The 19319-nt window shown below is 48.3% G+C and overlaps 1 protein-coding gene across 5 annotated transcripts in view; it reads left to right on the top strand.

Annotated features, from left to right (window-relative positions):
- IGFBP2 (insulin like growth factor binding protein 2) overlaps positions 1-19319 on the top strand; it is an 82066-nt gene that overhangs the window by 48851 nt on the left and 13896 nt on the right. Inside the window, exon 1 of one of the 5 annotated variants that reach the window (XM_035331140.1) lies at positions 4179-4248. The exons of 2 other annotated variants lie outside the window; for them this stretch is intronic. In XM_035331140.1, the coding sequence (XP_035187031.1) occupies positions 4194-4248 (55 nt within the window). In that variant the 5' untranslated portion in view covers positions 4179-4193. Of the gene's footprint in view, positions 1-4178; positions 4249-12349; positions 12438-14452; positions 14465-19319 lie in introns of those variants that run through there. 2 more of the 5 variants (XM_035331137.1, XM_035331144.1) reach the window with 2 other exon arrangements.

A 19319-nucleotide genomic window follows, 5' to 3' on the forward strand; every position in this document is an offset into this window, starting at 1 on the left:
AAGATCCCACTGAAGAGAACACATTTTGTCAGCCTGATTTCGGCAAAGCTTTTGAATCCATTGACCAGCTCTGTGCCAGTGGGGTGGTGCTGAGGTCTGATCACTTCCTCCCTGAAAGTTTGGTGGGAGTCCCTGATCAGGTAGAGGAGAGAGGCCCTGTTAGTGCCTGCTTGGAGGGACAGGCTGCAGTGTGGGCTCAACTACCATAAGAGACATCAGAACATCCATACAGGTGCTGGTGACCAAGATGAGCTGCACTATTTCTGCCATGGCTGGCTGTCCTTTTGGGAAACAACATACTTGCTGCACCAAAAAAAAGTTTGGGGATGGCCCCCACCCCCTTCCTCTCACACCTCCTGATTTCCTTCTCCAACCAGGTGAAATGCTCAGGCTCCCCCTGGACCCCCCTGGGGATTTGCTGCCCTTGAGGAAGATGTTTTTTGGTCTGTCCCTGGGAGGATGCTGTCAGAACATTGTCAGGGTTTGGGGTGGCTGTTGGTACTGCACGGTGACCCTCCTGTGCACTGACCCTCCACAGAGACCCTCCTGTGCACTGCTGTTCCAGGTTTGCTTCCTATAGCTTGAGGCTTCCCCTGGTTTTGTGAATGCCACTCCGTAACTTGAGTCGATCTTGCTGCTGTGACTCTTTCCCCTGCTTTTCCCTTCATTTCACCAATTTTTCTTTCTTGCTGGGAGATGATCCCACATTCTAATAAATCTCGCTTCATGTTTAGAGAAAATATTTGTCAGCAGATTTTCCCTCCTCCCCTATGAATATCTTGCATTGTTTTCATTAATTTGCCTCCAGCAGAAGGGAATGAGCGTCTATGCTGTTTTGAACAAATTCCTCACCCAGCCAGCGTGGGGGAATCTGTCTCCAGTGTCACCCGTTTGGCAGGGGAGAGCTGTGGGAACTGAAGTATGGAAGCTCAGTTGCATCCTACAGATTGCAACAGGGCTATAAGGAGGTCATTTTTAAGGAGAAAAAAAATCCAACCAAACCTGTCTGGGGGTCCTTTCATTAAACAGGGCCGAGGGACTGCAGCAAACTACCTCTTTTACAGGAATCCCTTTTGGCTCGAGAGGAATTATTCAGGCAGTTACACAATCCATGTTGAATTTTCAATTTGTCACAGTTTTTCCCCTACCCCCACTTTGTCCACCAGCCCAACCAGGCTCCTGCTGGGTCCCTCCACTGACTGATGTGCATTAGAAAAAGCCCTAACACGTATGTACAGTCCCCATCCGGCAGCCCTCATGCACTGGGAACTCTGCTTGGAGCAAGTGCCTGCGGTGCGGATGCAGGTCGAGAGTCCCTCCCAGTGTAAGGTTACCCCCGCCAGGAGGGAGAGCCATCATTTTTCAGCACGAATTCTTTCCTGAAAGGCTGCGGTTGCCTGGTGTCTCAGCTTCCCTCTGTGGATCCGTGTGGGAAAGCCGCTAGCATTTCTCAGCTGTTTGCATTCCTTGCAGGAGGAAACCTCAAAGGCTGAGGTCTGTGGTCCTTTGGAGTCGTAACCTGAATGTGGTTGCAGAGCAGAGGTACTGGGGAAAGCTCAGGACCTTTGCTGCAGTAATACTGGCTCCGATGGGCTGAGCTCGGTGTTTTATCTTACTCGGTTTCAGACGCCGGATGGAGTGGTTTGCTTGCACTGCTGCAGTATTGTCCTGGAAAAAATGATTTCTCCTGGCCACGCTGTGCTGCTGCGGGAGCACCTGATGGCCATCATCCCTCCTTGTGCTCCTCCAAGAGGAGAGCAGGGTCTGAGCTGCAGGCGATGCCCGTCAGCATGGGCAGTGCCCACACGCACGCAGGCTGATTCATGGTGGTGATGCAAACAGCTGAACTGCCAGGGGATGGGGCAACAGGGATTTTTCATCCTGCTCCTCCCATTCAGTACTTTGCAAGAATCAGTGGAGGGAATGGTAGATAATAAAGCTGGCTGTTACCATTCATGGAATTGTTTTTTTTTTTTTTTTTTTCTGACTCCCTAAAAGCTCAAGGAGGGAAAATAATAAAATTTGGCTTGTCTTTCTTGTTTTCAGGGTGTTCCATCTTTGGAGATGGGCCAAGGTGGTGGCACATGGAGACCTCAGATGGGGTGCACATTTCCTGGCGCTGTGGTCAGGAGTCTGAACTAAAAAAAAATAAAGAAAACAGAAGAAAGCCAGCTAGCCCTTACCCCTGACTGCTTTTGCTGCTCTTTGTAGCAGCATGGGCCTTGAATCTGACACCCCCACCTTTCCCCATGCCTCTTACTAATTCCTCCTGCTGCAACAAGTGCTCGAGCCCCAGCTGCTGAGCAGCAGCCCTGGGCAGCGGTTCAGCCCCTGCCCCTCCCTGGGGCTGTGGACGTGCTGGTGCCTGCATCCCTGTGCTGTGTCCTCCAGCCTGACGCAGCTTTTTCCTTTCTTGCTCGTTTTTGAGGGGTTTGGGCTGGGGATGGGATGTGTTTTTCTTAGGTATGTAAGCCTTGACAATGTTCCTTAAATTGTTCTGACCCGAGGAGAACAAATCTTGCAAGAGTACTTGAGTTGTGAACTAGTTTGGTCTCCTGGGTGACACATCACAGGGGCAAATACTGCTCCTTGCAAACAAGGTTGGAGTCAGGCGATGTCTCACCTGGAGAAGGTGCACCTGAATTCCTCCTTTGTGCTGAGTTAGCCCATACCCCAGCCAGTGGCAGGGTCTCGCTGACCTGCTGTATTTAATTTGGGTCCTAAAGCTTCCCCCCCCAAGTCAGTTCAACCTTAATTCCTGCTGCTCGATCCAGCCTTGTCCCTGGACTTCCTGCACATGAGAGGTGCTGGGATCCTGGAGAGGGGAGCCAGCCCCTGGGTGGTGTTTGGGGTTAAAACAAATCAAAACAAAAACATTCCTGTGTGCTGGGCTGTTGATCTCTGCCCCTTCCCCAGGATGCTGCCCCATCAGCATCTGCCTGTGCCGGGACAACATCTCCTCGCTATTGCTGCGGCTGGGTGCAGGCAGTGAGCAAGCCTTGTCCCCAGGCTTTGTGAGGTGAGCGGCTGCCTTTCTGCTTCCCCAGGGCAGTACTTGTGGTTGCCCTGCTGTTGTGTGTGGGAGTTTTGCAGAGCAGGGTGCACTGTGCCTGTTCTTTGCCTCTCCCCCACCCCTTAAAATCCCCAAGTTTCGTGTTTTTGATCCCATGCTCTCTGCTCGCTGTCACATGCACGCACACTTTGTGCATCCTGAGCACTCAGTGTCTGATTACAGTTGAAGAGCAAATCCTTCCCTATGAATGTCTCTGTTCTGCCATGCTGTTTTAAATCTATAAGAAGGGCATCTGAGCAATGAAGTGTAAACGTGATCATTGTTTAGCTCTTGTACTCAGCAAAGACTTCTATTTCTTGTTTTAAAGCAGCGTACTGGCTGTCCCGTTTTGAGCCTGGCTTTCTTCCAAATGAGCCTTGTGTGCGGGCACGTGTGGATTATCCCCGTCTCTATGGCTACCCTGAAAACTTTTGAACCAGAACATTCACTGGAGGGATCGAGCTCTAAGATACTGGTTTCTTACAGCTTTTATGAAAGCAGTTGCTGGGTGGTGGGACTTCACCTCGTACGTGTCTCCTGATGGGTTGTAGCCAAAACTTAGCAGGTATCAGATATCAGAGAACCAACAATCTCTTGAGCACAGTCTCAGGAAAGAGCTACACTAGGAAAAACAAAACAGAAAACCCTGAAAAGTCAAGCTTTGTTAGATCTGTCACTCTGGAGCATTAATATTAATTAGGTCATTTTACTAATTACCTGCTCATCTGTATATAAGGGGCAATCGATAGCTTGCTGATGGGTCCCAGCTGGAAACTGTAGAGCATGAGAAACACAGACCTTATGAGTCACATGTGGGCAAGAGAGGTTTGATTATCACCTCCAAGAGCTCTTGTTTGCTGAGATTTTAAATCATTTTGGCAATCCCTAAGGTCTCACGTGGGATGGAAAAGTGCTCTTTGAGGGTTAAATGTGTGCTTTTTAAGAGAGAATTAGTGCATGTAAGCTATTCACTGGTGTATGCTTGCTAAGAGCTGCTGTCAACGTCTTGAGAAGATAACAAGTAACAGCAGTTACAAATATCATCATCATTATTATTATTATGTTTTGGCTTTTTTCAGGCATCTCCCCAGTTGGGGATTTAAAGATGTTTCTAATTAGTCAGCATTTCTAGCTGTGAGAGATGACTCCTGTTGCAGGGATGTCTGCCTTCAGGGCTCTCTGGAGCTCATTCCTGGGTGAGCACCATCTCTGCTCCCCTCCTGAAGGTCACGCTGTCAACGGTGAGGGCGAGGAACTAAAGTGGGGGATTGGAAGCGGAGTTGTGTGGACCACAAATAACATAAATGGGATAGCACAAATCCCATTTCCTCTGGATGTTAGGTCTCTTAGATGGGAGACCTTCACTGGAGACTCATTGGCTTGTCTCATGCTATCGGTTGGACTTGGAAAATAGTTTTTATTTCTCTGCCTTGTCCAGCCACAGTGGCACATGGATGCTGCTCAGAAAAAGGAGTTTTTCCAGCCCCACCTTGACTCTGATCTCCTCTGTGCCAGGTTGGATAATGCTCAGGAATTAAAGATTTGGTGGTAAGTAAAGGTATAATTTCTTACCAGTCTTTCTAGACCGACTGTGGGAGTCAGGTCTCCTAAAAAACAAAAATAGCCATGTTTTTTCAGCCTGGTTTTTAAACAAACAAGTGGTGACATTCCCCATGTTTCAGTCATTCCATTGCATGCCCGGTGTAATAATCTTTGAAGCCAGTTGAACTATTTGTTGTTCATTTTGTGAAAATTGGCAGAGACGAGACCCTTTTAATACTTTGAATTTGACGTCAAAGGGCTGCATGGGAAGCATTCCTCTGTGCCAGCCCCCTGGACTGCTGGCCTCCTTGGTTCTGCTCTCTGGAGGACACACCAGTACATTGTCATTTTGGGCAGGGGAGCTGCCAAAACTGGCTTTTTTTTATGCCCCTTTGAGTATTCTGGGAAAGATCTGGACATTTTAATGTAATTGTTCCTTTCTGCCTTCTCAAACCTTTTCTTTCCTCTTCTGAGAGCTGTTGCTGATGCCTGAGTCCAGTTCCTTTCTTCGGGCACTTGTTGGTCATGCAGCTCGGCACAACCCTCATGTTCAGAGGAAGGTGGTAAAGAAACTTCTCTAGTTCCTGGAGGGTCTTCCAGGTGGGAATCATCAGTGTGCAATGGATTTGGGCTGGTGCTTATTTGCCATGAGAGCAGAAGGAAGGACAGGGTCACAAATTACCCTTGTTCCTGGGAAAGGGAACGTGAAGGCTTGCTCCCAGATGTGAAAACGTGGGGGGAATCGAAGAAAACAGGGAAGAGGGGAAAGTGTCCTTAACTGAAATGAGAGCTGCTGTTGCTCAAAACAGGGAGTGAAATAAGTTTAGATATTACTGAAGTTGCAGCTTAAGTGGTGGAGACAAGGCAATAGAAACAAAGGTAGCTGCCTCTGGACATCTGTACGTGAACAAACAGCTGTCCCAGGAAGAAATTCATTTGCCCTGGGAAGAAATTAGGCTGGATGAGAACTGGTTAGGACAGGTTTACTTAAGTTCAAGGGATTGCATCATGTGGTTGCAACCTTTTTTTTCCCTCCCCGTAGGCCATCTGGGGATTTCCTGGCTGATCCTGTTCATGCTCTTTTCCCTGGGCACTTGAGATCTCTGATAGGTGCTTGTGAACAGCTGTGGTGGAATAGCATAGACCTAGCCGAGCTCATTAAAGGAAAAGGAGTTCAGAGCAACTAAGGTGATTTGGGGGCATTAATCAGTGCCTTCAGTGGAAGCTGAGGGTTATTTTTCATTGCAGTGGCCTCTTGAAGGCATGATGGATCTAGTGAGGTAGGTGGATGGCTGCTATCTTAATGGAAGCAATGAAATAAGATTCTCCATTGCCCTTGGCATGAGTCCTTTGCCCTGCTGCATTGCTTCAGCAAGACACTCATCTTCCAGTCATTAGTCATCTTCTTGTTATTTCATTTTGTGGAAGAGATTGTAACCAGCTGAGGAGATAGGGCAACATGAACAACCCGGCTGCCTTTCTATACCGCTGTATTGTTCCTTCGTCTCTGCCTTGTCCTCCTTCCAAACCCATGGCCATCGAGACCATACAATGGAGAGCAGGCAAGAGCATTCCTTACGCTGAGAGGAGCAGCCAGTCCAGGCTTGTGCAAGTCAAGTTGCCTCACCCTGGGATTACGCTATCCATTGTGGAAAAAACAAGGGCTGGAGTCAGGAGCACGGGACTCGATTCCTAGCGCAGCCACCGACGCCTGCATGATCTTGAACAGATGACCCTCGGTTGCTCCAGCTTGCCTGTCTGCTCTATTGTAAGCACCGAGACAGCACAATGTTGTTTTCAGAGTGCTTTGAAATCTTGGTGCATTCGAGGAGAGCGAAGGCTCTGAGCTGGAGGCCTTTTTCATAACATGGCCCTTGAGTCAGCCGGGCCCCTGGGGGTTTGGCAGGAGCAGGTGGACTTGAGGAGGCCAGTTTCAGGACCTGAACCTGAAGATCCGTATTAGCTAATCCAGCCATGAGGCAATGAGATAAGGGCAGAGCTGTGTATCCCTAGAGGCCTGACTGTTTTTCTTCTTTGATGAAGAAGGCTTTGGAAGACAAGATTATCTCTAAATGGGTTTGTTCAGCAAATTATACACTGGGACCCCGTTGTCCTGAGGGGACCTCAGGTCAAAGCGGTCATCTTCAGTGATGATAACAGTATTTGACTGGCTCACCTGACTCAGAGGTAGAATGAGATTTATTGCTTCTAGGAGGTGGAGTTTGACCTTCACTCCTAGGGTCTTAAGGTTCTTGCAGGACCAAACCTCTGTCTCTGAAGCTGCTCACCACCTGGGAGCAACTTTCTCCCTGTGAGTGTAAAGAGCTGATTATTGCCTGACTTCTCTTAAGGGCAAGTTGGAGACTACTGTTACCTCTTATGTGCCTAGGCTCACGTACGTTTTGGCACGTACACCTCTTTGATATGAGAAACGACTGGGTTGGGAAAATGCAAATCACTTTTTGCAAAATTGCTGAATGTTATTGCATGGGAGGAAAAGGCGCACCCAAATTTTTCCTGAAAGTCCTGAGTTTGAGGAGTGTCTAACCTCATCCACATTCAGTAATCACAGTACCTGGTGCCAAGCAAGAACAATTCTTCAGCAGGTAATGAGGTGATGCCGTGAGGTGTGTTTGCTGCAGGTGGGCAGAGGCAGCTGCCTCTCCGGGGGTTTTGCATGGGGTCAGCTTTGCTTAATCTGCATTGCCTCAGATAAAAAGCAAGTCAGACACGCAACTCAGTGTTAATGCCTGGGGTTGTCTCGGTTTGGGCAGCTGCAGTGTGTGAGGCTTCTTGTGAAGAGGCAATCCTCGGAGTGAGGCAGGTGAGGTAATTGCCACAGTTCTTTTCCTCTCAGGTTTCACAAAGCAGCTTCAGCCTTTGCAGGGTTGATGAGAGAAAGAACCCCCCCCCCCCCCCTTTTTTTTTTTCCCTTTTTATCCAACCTGTATGTTTGGAGATAAGAGGCCAGAAAAAATAAAAGGAATTATTTATATGGTACTAAAAAGCACAGTATCAGAGTAAGGGACTTGAAGCTAAATATCTGGTGTGGCTATGTGGCTGTCCTTGCCATAGTTACAAGGACTTTGTTGTATCTGCTTGATCTTAGCAGTCATTCTGTCAAAGATGGGAATTTTATGATCCTTTTTTTTTTAATTTATTGTGGGATAAAGTGGCTTCCTCAAGGTCTCATGGGGGGGAGGGCAAGACAGGAGGGCTTGAATCCAGTTCTCTTGAGTCCCAGCTTGTGAACTTGGCCCCAAAACTATTTATGGGACCTTCATGATGTCAGGATGTTCAGGCTGACTCCCCTGCAGCCATATTGCATCAGTGTAAACTACCTTCAGCAGACTGTGGCTGGAGCCGTGTTAGCTGCTTCCAAGGACTTTACTGTGAAACACAGCACACAAAAACAGTGGAATGGGAGCAGAAACAAAGGCAGTACGGAAAGCAAAGCTCTTTGGTCTTGTCATCAGTAACAAAGTGGGCACTGGGAATGTCTTGTCTACATGAATTCATAGACTAATTCATCCTTTCATTTGCATTTTGCATTTTTTTGTGTGTAACGTTAGTTTTGGTGAAGAAACACACCAGAGCTTGTGACTTCCATGACAAATCCATTCACAGCCCCTCACAACTTGCCTGACTTTTGCTCAAACAGATTGAAGACAGGGACACAAGTAGTAAAGATGTAAATTACCTAATGATTTGCAGCGAAGAGCTTTTGTGGTGGTGATTGTGTGGTCGTGTGTGACTTTTTTTCTCCCCCTCATTTAATGCTATCCTCAGAAAGGAGCAGGGCCTGGGTGTCTGTGATGAGGAGTCCGGGGCCCTAGAGCTAGCAGCAGCAGCATTTAGACCATGTGGACTGGAAGTGTGGTCCTGGCCATAGCAGTCTAAAGACATGCAATGCAAGCGTTGCATGCAGCCCTGCTCGTAGTCTTCCATCAGCATCCACTCTGGGCCGCTGTGGGAGACCAGGCTAAGTGGGTCTGTGGTCTGAACTGGTAAAAACTGTGCCCATGACGGCCTGACTGTTTTTGGAGGAACATCCTGGTGATAGGACCACTTGGAGGTATTCACAAAATACCTAAGGAGATGGCAGTTCATTTACGCACCTTGGGAAATAGCCATGGGAGGACAGATAAAGAGCTGCAGCCTGTGAAATGAGGCACAGCAGAGGTGGTATGGATAGATCTCTGTAACGTTACTAGAAAGATAAATGTTTCCAAAATAATATTGCTGTGGGAGCTTAGGTATGTATCTTTATATCTAGGAATACACATTGGCGAACACATTGTATTAATAAGGTAAAACAGATATTCCTGGATGTAATAGCCTGGATTTTTTCATTAAATAGTAACAGCACCAGCAAATGGAGGTGCTATTTTAGGTTTTGTTTTGGTAACTGGTGTTGATGTTACAGAAGGGCCTTGTTGTACAGAGGAATCTTGGACTTGGTGCTCATAAAATGGATTCCTTTTTAAATTAAATGGAAGCCTAAACAAAAGTAGGTCTGGAACTAGGATACTTGTCTGTGAAAGGGCAAACTTTGAAAAATGAAAAAATCTGGCTGGTGAAGTCATCTGGGCAGGGAAGCATGGGAACTTGAGTGTGGAGGATGCAGAGCCTTCCTGTAGTTCAGAGGTGTGGAAACTCTCTGGACCAGGGATCCCAAGCAAAAGGGGACAACTTGGTAGGAAAGGGCTCCAGGCTGAGGCTAGTAAATAGCCACCTTAAAAAGGATAGTTGGGACTGAGCAGTCTGTAAGGAATGGAAAAAAACACTAATCGGCGAAAAAGCAATGTCTTAGAGGTCAGGAGGGGTAGGGATAAAATGAGAATTGCCAAAAGTCAAGCTGCGTTAGGCCTGGCAAAGGAATTTAAAACAAATAGCAACAGGTTTCTCAGCTATATAAATAAAAAAGACTTGAATCTGCTGTGCAGTGAAGACCAACTGGAGATTAAAGATGATCTGGGTATGGCTCCAACATGAACCAACCACTGCCTCAGTTTTCAGTACAGTCGGAGGGTATGAGGACATTGAAACCTTGAAAACTGATGGGAAAAACAGAAATCAAAGGGCTAGCTTGATTGAAATGGGTAGGAGAGCCGAGGCCAGGAACTTTATAAAGGGACGGATACAAAAAAATTTGCTCTGTCATGCGTACAGATTCGTAGGTCACGGTGTAAGTAGCAGACAAGGACCCAGTATTTAGGCTCCCCAAAGGTGGGGGAGTGAGTCAAACAACTATAGAGCTGTTAATCAGACAGAGTAATGGATGACTGATCTTGTAACAGATCTGGAAGAAAGCGTAATGAAGGACTTGAAGGTAAGTGCTGAGCAGATGGAGTGCCCTGGGATCTAAACAGTGGCAGATCGTGCCAGGCTGAGCTAATACTTCAGTAACTGATTTTTCATTTAAAGATAAAGCCTTGCAATGTGTCAGGCCAGAGTGCTCTCTGGGAGAGCAGTAGGTACAAATGTGCATGCGATAGTCCTTAAAATGGAGCCAGTGGAAGTCAGTTTGGAAAGTGGTGGGTAAGGGAGTTGACAGAAGCTTGTGACGGGGTGGTGGGGCTTGGCTGCAGGGCTGCTGGCTGTAGGGGACCGCAGGGATAAGACTTCAAGTGGGCCTGGCAGTGCGTTTGCAGTGATGGCCCTGGTGCAAACAGTAGGTGTGAAGGACTTGACTGCTTGACTGCACTGAATTGGGATTGTTGTCATGGAAAGAGAAAGTTCAGGAAAACTCTTCAGGGTAAGTGATCTGGAGGGGTGACGAGATCCAAAATGGGATAAAATGCAATCACATGGAGTACTGAGGTGTGCAGTAGAAGACTAGAACAGACACTGATGAACAGGACACATTTTAGTGGGATCCATCAGTAGATAAGTAAGACCAGAGCATTTTAATTGGTTCCAGGGCGATGGTGGACACTCACTCAGGTTCTGGTTTGCAAAACCTAGCCTCACCCAAATCCGTAGAGAAGCCTTCTGTGGGGCGAGGGAAGTGTTAACCCCTCTGAAGGCAGCTGGTGAGTCCTTGGCTGCAGTCATGAGCTTGAAAAAAGAATGGCTGTGGGCCGGCGCAGGTGCACGGAAGAGCTCCAGGGGAGCCAGAGCATGTGCAATGGGGAGGGCTTGGCTGCTCCCTCATGATATGGGAGGAAAACAAAGACGGGGAGAGAAAAGAGCACAGCGAGCTAGAGAGGAGTGCTGGCATTAAGACCGCATGCCATAACTCGGCCCTAATGATATCCTGTCTCAAACTTCTGCTGGCTGGAACGCTCTTCTAGGACATCTCCAGCTGGCACCTCAAGGGTAGGGCAGCAGCTTTTCCCATTCCCACATTGGGTGTTACCACGTGGCTGATGGCACAGACAAATTCCCAGTGCCTTGGGACACCTCTGCACCAACACTAGGGAGGATTTTTTTCCCTTAAACAAAATGGTTATTTTAGTTCTCTTGTGTTCTCCTTAGTTTTGCAGCACACAGGGAAATGTAGTGCTGACCTTGCCATGCTAATGCTCCTCCGGCTTGGCAAAAGGAGCTTTTGTCAGGGGGGAGGGGGTTGATAAAGATCAATATTTATCCACCAAATGCAAAATAAAATTGCTCACAGAATTTAGGGTCTGGTTCAAAGTCCAGTTGGATCTATGCTAAAGCAATGTTCCTGTTTTGCAAGAAGTTGCTGTACTGAATTTTGAAAGGAAATGGAAATGTAGAGACTTTTTCTGCCTTTGTCAATACAGTTTTCTGGGTGCAGGACTCCTGTTTTCTTTTTTTTTTTTTTTTTTAAAAAAAAAAATATTTTTTTCTAATTGTAGTAAACCAAGCAGCATGACATAGTCTGACCTAAAGCAAGTTTCTATGTGTGTATTTATTTACTGATATTTTATTGCTCAGCATTTCAGGATAACAGAAGTGTACTGTGTGTTTATTTTCTGTAGGCTCAGGAGTTTGCCCTGTAGCAAACCCAAATCACTCCAGCTTTGGGGGAAATAGAAATGAGGAAATCTGTACTTTGTGACCTTAAACCTCAATGAAATGAGACTTAGGGAATGGAGGAATTGCAAGTGCTCAGAAAGCGAATATTTGCAGTGGGGAAAGGAGGGAAGACTTTCTAAACAAAACTCTTGTCCAATGCCAATAACTAGACAATGTGGTAAGGTTTAGGAAGCCTTGGTAGTGAATTAGTTGCTCGAGAGGAGTTGTTGGGTGTATCCTTGGAGGTCCCCAGCAGGGGAAAGGATAGCTGGCATCTCTGATACTTTAATTGTAAATGAAATAAAAGCTGGCAGGAAAGAAATTGAGACGTGTCACATGCCTTGAAGGCTTCCTGAATGCTTTTCCCCAGCTTATAGTGGTCCTCTGTAGATTGCTTTGGAATGAGTTATTCCTGTGACTCAGTGAGGGTTGGACTTTAGGCATTTGCTTTTCCCTACCTCTGAGCTCCCCCAGGGTGGCTCTTCTGCCTTTGGGGTAAAGGAGCAAGATGCACTTCAGACTATTTATGGCTCATTCTACAGTTTCATTCTGGGAACATCCCAGGGAAGCTGATGGCTGTTTTGGAGCCAAATATTCATCAGTCTTCTGCCATTTTCCAGTTAATTTGTCTGCGTGACTTCTCTGACTTCTCACACTTTCCACCACCTGATGCTCTATTAAGAGTTTGTTCCTTTGTCTGTTTCTGGGGCTGTTGTGCTGTATTGACACTGCCTCATTTCCTGTCTGATTTAAGGATTTATGCTAACCTCATCAGTCGTGGCAATGGATCAAGGCCACTTTTGTGAGGAATCTGCATCTGGAGACCTCCATCTTATGCTCTGCTCCATGGTAGCAGGTCTGATCTGAGCACTGTCCTCTTCTTCCATGGAGTTACTCAGTTCAGGGGTCAGCCCTTGCAACATCAGGTCTTCCTCGTGGATGCATCCAGCTCTGGTACTCTCGAGTTCATTTTCCACAGCCTTAAGGCTTGAAGAAAGATGTCCTTGAAAATCTTGAAAACTTGAAAATCAATGACAACAGGAGAGGCCATCACAACCCTCCTATAAACGGTCCCAGTGACTAATTAGCTGTATTGTCCAGGTATGTCTCATCCAGTGAGTAGTTCTCATCTCAGTAACAGTTGTGTATTTGCAAGAGTCATTAATTTCTTTCTAGTCTTTATATACTTAATTATAGGTGAACTAAAATTTTCCCTGGTTGCTTTTTTTATCCTCTGACCAATTTATTCTGCTTTTATCAGTGGCGCTCCATTACAATTGCACTTTAGGCATGAATAAGCTTGTGAAGAGTTCTCTCTATGGGTTTTATTCAATTTTACTTTTATTATTGATTAGCAGTTTCCATTGTTCTCTCCTCTTACACTCCCTTAAGTATTTATGTTGCCCCACCAATTTACATAACATTTTGTGGAGATCAAGAGGCAGAGTCTTACCCCACTGATCTCAAGTCTTTCCATGCATCTCCAGAGTGGCTGTGGGCACTGGGAGCAGTGGTGATACAGCTTTACTGGAGGTGCTGGAGGCATTTCGCTGCTTCGGAGCGCTTTAGGATTGGAAGATGCTCCGCATTTCTCCCTCAGAGAGGTGAGGCATACCTGCTGCTGATACTCGATGTGGAGAGAGTGGAAGTACTCTGATAATTTACATGCTTTGTCCAGAAGAGAAGCATTACACAGCTTGATCTGTATCTAATGTGTGCGTGGAAACAGCAGCCATGGCCAGTGACTCAGCGAGCCCTTGTTCGTGTGCTGGGTGATGAGGCCCAGGGTGGAGGACCCAGTTTGTTCCTAGTGAAACTGGACCTGCCAGCTCTGCTGCTGTTGGTAACAAATCCCATCTCTAAATGCTCTCCCCCGGCAGAATTTGCATGACTGCTGCTGCAGGTGTGAAATGCCACCAGTCGTTCCTCACTGGCTCCAAAACCTTCCCTCCAGGGCTGCCTGCTTGCTGCTCCTCCAGGCACGTTTCTGAAGCAGTGCAGGAGGGAGATTCGGTGATGAGGGAGGGAGCCTTCACCTCGGCTGTCACAGCTTTGGGGTGTCTCTGGTTTGGAAGAAGTTGATGTTGAACAGACCCATACCTGCATAGGGACCAACTCAGTGGAGCTGGTAAAAATGAGGTCATCCTGAGGATTTTTTCTTACCCTGTATTCAAGAGGAAGAGTCCAAAATGCAAACACGATGCTTGCGAGCACGTATGGCCGAGGCTGTCCATCTTGAGGTCTGTTCAATGAAAACCAGGTTTATCTGTTTGCCAAGAGCAACACGTTTTCCCTTTAACCCTCGGCAAACCTTCCAGCTTCCGCCTGGCTGTGATCATCACTGTTTGTTTGGTGAGGCAAAGCATGGCCCTGACAGAGGAGAATCGGCAGAGAGGCCATGGCTGTGCTTTGGGACTTCGGGAAAGGCAGGGATGGGGCGAGGGAGAAAGCAGTTAGGGGAAAAAAAGCAAGTGTTTTGGTGCAGAACTAGAAAGTGGGATTTGTAACATTTGCAGTGGTAAATAGCTAGTTAATTAATGCCAGATCGTCTGTTGGATGTTGTCTTAATTACTTCAGCCTGTGCCAGACACTGATATCCTTGAAACCTGAAAAATCCCATTAGAAGGTGCTTTTGTTGGGGCCCAGCCAAGGTGCTTTGCACGCTTTTGAGAAAGAGCAGCCCATGACAAGGATGGGTGCTGATGGGTTGGGGTTGTCAGGGCAGTGATGGGATGGCCCTGGAAGGGTGTCCTGAAATGTTGGGCTGTCCTGAAGAGATTGTCGGGAGCTTGTGATAAATCCCTCGTGAGCTCGCTCTGGGGCGGTGTCCCAGCTCTCAAATTAGGCAGCAGTAAGAACTGCTGCTGCTGCTGTTTTCCATGTGCTTTGGCTTTGTTCCTGTGCCCTTGGCTTGTGCCAAAGCCTTCTGTACTTGTGAAAAGGCCGGGCATTTTTCTTTCTTTTTAAAGAAGAGGTGTCCTGGCTCCCAGCCCCTTGGGAGGGCTACAGTTGATTTCAGAGGTGCAAGAGAGACCTGCGTGACATGCAGCAGGTGCCCGTTGCTTTCTGAAGGTCACCTCCTGATTAAAGGGTCTTCAGAATCTGTTTCAACAATGTGAAGTCCTGGCCCTGGGTGTTTGGGTCTTTCTGTTGGCTTGTTCGTGTGGGCTGAGAGCGTGCTGTAAGGTCGTGAATAGTGGGAGGAACAAGGAGGTCGCTGCCTTTGTTTCATTGAGTATCCCATGGAAAAGATCAGGCAGCATGTCCAGGGGATCAAACGTCCTGGGTGTAAACGGCTCCTGAAAGGAAGTAGCGAAACATAGAGGATGGGAGGCTATGAAATATGAAGATCCATGTATGGCCCCTGGCTTGGGAAGTCCCCAAAGCACTGATATTTATTTTTTTCAGAAGCAGAGGAAAGGATCAGTCCTTACACTCCCCCCACCATCTGCTGCTGACTGCAGCTGTAGCTGCTGGTGATGATCACACACTGGAAGAGCACGCTGGTGCCTTGGCAGGGAGATACGAGGAGCAGCCATGTGCTGGGGCCTCAAGCAAGCTGTGTGCAGCTGGTCTGCTCTGCTCCTCCCTCTGCACGGACAGCCTCTGTTGTGGTCAGCTTGTGCTAGGGCTTGGGACCTGCTCGGTGTCTGTAGAAGAAGCAGCCCCAGCCATGCTCCCGCTCTCACTGATGAGCATCACTGCAGCCTCCCTGCTCTGCCATGCTCTGTTGAAGGGGGTTCAGCGCGGGTTAATGTGGGGTTGCATAAAAACCCTGTCTCATGGGACACATGGGCTCTGGTCTGAGGAGAAGCAGTCTGGTGGCAGATTTTTGCTTTTTATGTATGATAGTGTATGAATTCTCCTCTTCCTTGCATCTTTAGAAGATGGTATCCTTGTGCAGATGACTTGGTTTGGTGTTTCCATGGGTAGTGCTCAGCAGGGTTCACCTGGAAAGCAGAAGAGGGATTTTCTGTTGAGAAAGATGTCCTTGTGTTGTCTGCATGAGCCTTGCTGGATGAAGGGAAGGGGATGGGAGAGGTTTAGAAGTTGTAACTTGCTTGTATCTTCCTCCCAAGGAGCCCAGAAGAACTCCAGAAGATGGGTCTGTTTTACACTCCAGCGCATCCAAGTAACTCTGAAGCACACAGCAACGCCCACACCGGGACAGCAAGTGCAGAGCTTCATTACATTGTGTTGCCCTTTAGCTCTCCTGTTCAGTTGTTCATTCTCCTGGGCCTGAAGGCCTGTTGGACTGGGGCAGGAAGGACCAGGGGAGCTTGTTCTGCTGCTGCTAATGTGCCTTGCTTTTTGCTTGCTTCAGGGGTGGCTTTTGTGCTTAGACATAGGAGAAAAGATACCAGGCAGATAAAAGATGACTGAACTTAGTACCGCAGCATGATATCAAACTGGAACATGGCATTGGGAAGGCTGGCAGTGCTTTTAATACCTTACTCTGGTAGGAAGGGGAGCAGGCAGGAGAACAGATGCCTGCTTCCATCAGGAGAGTTGAAAGCTGGAGCTTACAAGGAGAGATCAGAGCGGTGCTGGCTGAACAGGGCCCTGTGTGGGTGAGTGGGAGGTCAAGCAGCTGATGGTTGGAGGGATGTGCTGGGGGATATGACTGGGGCAGCGTCACAGCCAGGGTTCAGAGACACGGCTGGTACCTGCCCATGCCAGACGCATCGTGGCCAGAAAACTGTGGAAAGATGCTTGGGCACAGGTCCCTGGGAGGATGCCACCGCCCAGCAGTAGTGCCCCGATTCCTTCCTGCAGGAGGGACCAGCCGTGCTCTTCTGGGAAGCATCTGGGGTGGCTTAGTGGGAAAATTGCCAACTTTGCAGCCAGTACTCATCTCTGTTCCCAGCCCGTGTGCCTGGCTGCTGCTCCTCAGTGGCAGAAACCAGCGTCTTCCAGCACAGGAGCTGGCAAAGGGGCATGAAGGACCTTTGCGCTTCCTGGAAAGGTTTTCAAGCACCCCCTGTATTGGATGCAGGCTTCCTGAACTGGGCTTTTCTGCTGTTCAGGCCACCTGGAAGGATGTGTCTGAGGAGGCTCACAGCGTAATTGTTTGTGAGCGGTAGCTGGCAGCAGTGCAGCCTGAGCTGCATGGATGGAGAGAGATGTGGGGGCTGTGTTTTGATTCTGCTTTTCCTGTTTGTTGTAACTTGGCAGAGGCAAAGTTTTGGAGATGGCAGGGGCAGCAAGACCTTTTTCTTTTCTTTCTTTTCTCCCTGGCTCGTACCATGACACCTCCCGCCAATTTTTTCCAGGGCAGAGGAACACTACGGGGAGATTGCATCAAGGCTCCGTGGCGTTGATGTATGTACACCAGGATATTCGGGATGGGGCTCATTGTGCTGGGGGGAGGCTTCACTAAAAGCAGCCCCAGCATGTGAGTGACTGCAACAGGGTTTTTTGTTCCTGTTTCAGGTGGGATTTCTATGGGGAGAAAAATCTAAAAAGTAAAAACAGAAAACAAATGTCCCAAGCACTCTCCTCAAGGCCTGTTCAGAAAATGGAGATAAAGCAGCAATAAAGTCAAGTGCTCAATTGAACCAGATGTACGTGCTCTAAAGCACTAACAGATGTGGCAACAGTGGCTCCGATGAAGTGGAGCTTTATGGACTGAGTGCGGTGGAGGCGGATGCGTGCGCCCATGGCTTCTGCTGGGGAGCAGGGCAGTGATTTCTGGGGAGTTGCATGCCTTTGAATGACTGCCACGTTTTCCCCCAAATTTGGGGATGGAGCAGAAAGTAAGAGGGTATTTTAGGCAGTAAGGAGATGAATGAAGGACAGGTAGGACTTGTTCGTGTCTGTGTAATACCTGCAATGCAAGGCAGTGAGCAACACCCACTGCTGGGCAGCCGTCTGGGTTTTGGGGTGTTTGTGTCGGGGGAAGCGACTCTTCTGGTCCATGCTTAGACCATGTGCAAGGTTGGTTTGGAGAGGGCCTTAAACATCGCTATGGCAGAAGCTAGCTGAAGCTGTCTGGCATCTTGGGGTAAATGAAGAATATCCGTTCATCTTGAAGCCAGAGGATCGCCGAGCATTTCCTTGTGGAAGCTCAGTATCTTACCTATTTGGTGTTTAAACACAGACATGGATGGGTTGCTCTCAGTGGGGAGACTACCCATACCACCCCTAAAAGGGCTCTTTGCCACAAGTCTGGGTGTTTTCCAAGCCTACTTCTCCTGTAGGCACTAGCCAGATCCTTCCAGCATCAACTGATGGGAAGGCTGGGGTGGAACTGAGCAGGATTGCAGGGTGAGGGGTGCTGCCTGGATCAGGTGCACAGCAACCGTGCCAGGGCGCTTGGTGCTGAGCACGCCGGCTGGATGCATGCGGGATAACATCTGGGGCTCAGTGAGCAGCACGCTGACCGCTGCATGTCAGAGCTTCCCTTCCGGTGGTCCAGCTGCTTTATCACATCTGCCTCCATCGCTGTTTTGTGGTGGTCTGCCTCCCTCCTCCTTGAGAATGCAGCCGACTGATCTTCCCCTTTTTCTTCCTTCCTTGACCGCAGTTTTATGACTCTCTCTTCCTGCGTCTTGCTCAGTGGGAGTCTGCGTACTCCTGAGGTTGGAGCTTGGGCAGCTTCATGGGTGGCCCAAAATACAGCATCGTTTGGAAACAGAGCGAGATCCAGCCCCCTTCCTTACAAAGGCAGGAGACCAAAGCAGTGACACAGCAGAGCGATGTGGCAGGCAGGGCTGCCTTGTGCTTATTCCTCCCACACAGGTGGGAGGAAATTTCCCCTTCTGAAAGCCAAATGACATTGATCTGCTCACGCTGTAGGCTTTCAAGGTTGGAAGCCAATGAAGGACCATAAAGGCAACAAACATGCGCGTGGCCGTTGTACGCCATAAGCTGCAATTACAGATCAGTTGATCTGCAGTAAATTGCTGCCTTCTGGTAGCGTATCTGTGAGTTTGAGCCCTTCGTCAAATTCCTGCATGTCTCCGGGTGTCATTCAGCAGTGGGACAATTTGGCAACTCTTTATTTTGGCAGAGCTCCTGGTTGTTTGAACAGTGGTTTCCCATCGGTGAGGACTTCATGCCTAAAGAGTGGCAGTTGCCTGGTTTCTGTGAATGATAAATGCATGATCAAGATCAGGGTCAATCCACCTTGTGGTGCTCTTTACTGTGAGGGTAAAATTTAGCTATGTTCATACCTGGGAGAGGACAAAACAAGGGTTAAGGAAATCCAGCAAAGTGACTGCCAAACAGAGTGAAATATTGTTCCAGGAACTCCATCGGAGATGAACGAAGTGTTTTGACATGACCTGAAATAATTGCAGAGTGGTTGTGTTTGGTCATCAAATGAGGAAAAAGCCACAGTCTGTGAACACCTCAACCTGGGGCTTAAATGTGGGGTTTGACAAGCCTGTGGTGGCCCCCACGAGGAGGGGAGGATAATGTCTGAGAGTGCCAGAGACAGCCGGGAGCTGCTGGTGGGCAGAAGAGACTTGCAACTAAAATATGACAGAAGCTGCCTTTCCACCTACAATTCAGGGCTCCGATTTTTATTTGGAGGCAGTTGTGCTTCGCCTCTGGGGAATGCAGGTTCCTGGGGAAAAATCTGACATAGGGCTGGCTTTGAGAGCTGGTGTTCAGCCAGGGGGTTGCATGGGGACACTAAGTCCGGCAGACCTCGAGGTGACACTGGTGGTAATTGCAGCTGGGGTCTGGCAGGGTTTCTGAGGAGAAGGTAGAAAGGAATTACCATAATAATAGT

This window comes from Oxyura jamaicensis, chromosome 7, assembly GCF_011077185.1.
Source record: "Oxyura jamaicensis isolate SHBP4307 breed ruddy duck chromosome 7, BPBGC_Ojam_1.0, whole genome shotgun sequence".
Taxonomy (NCBI): domain Eukaryota; kingdom Metazoa; phylum Chordata; class Aves; order Anseriformes; family Anatidae; genus Oxyura; species Oxyura jamaicensis.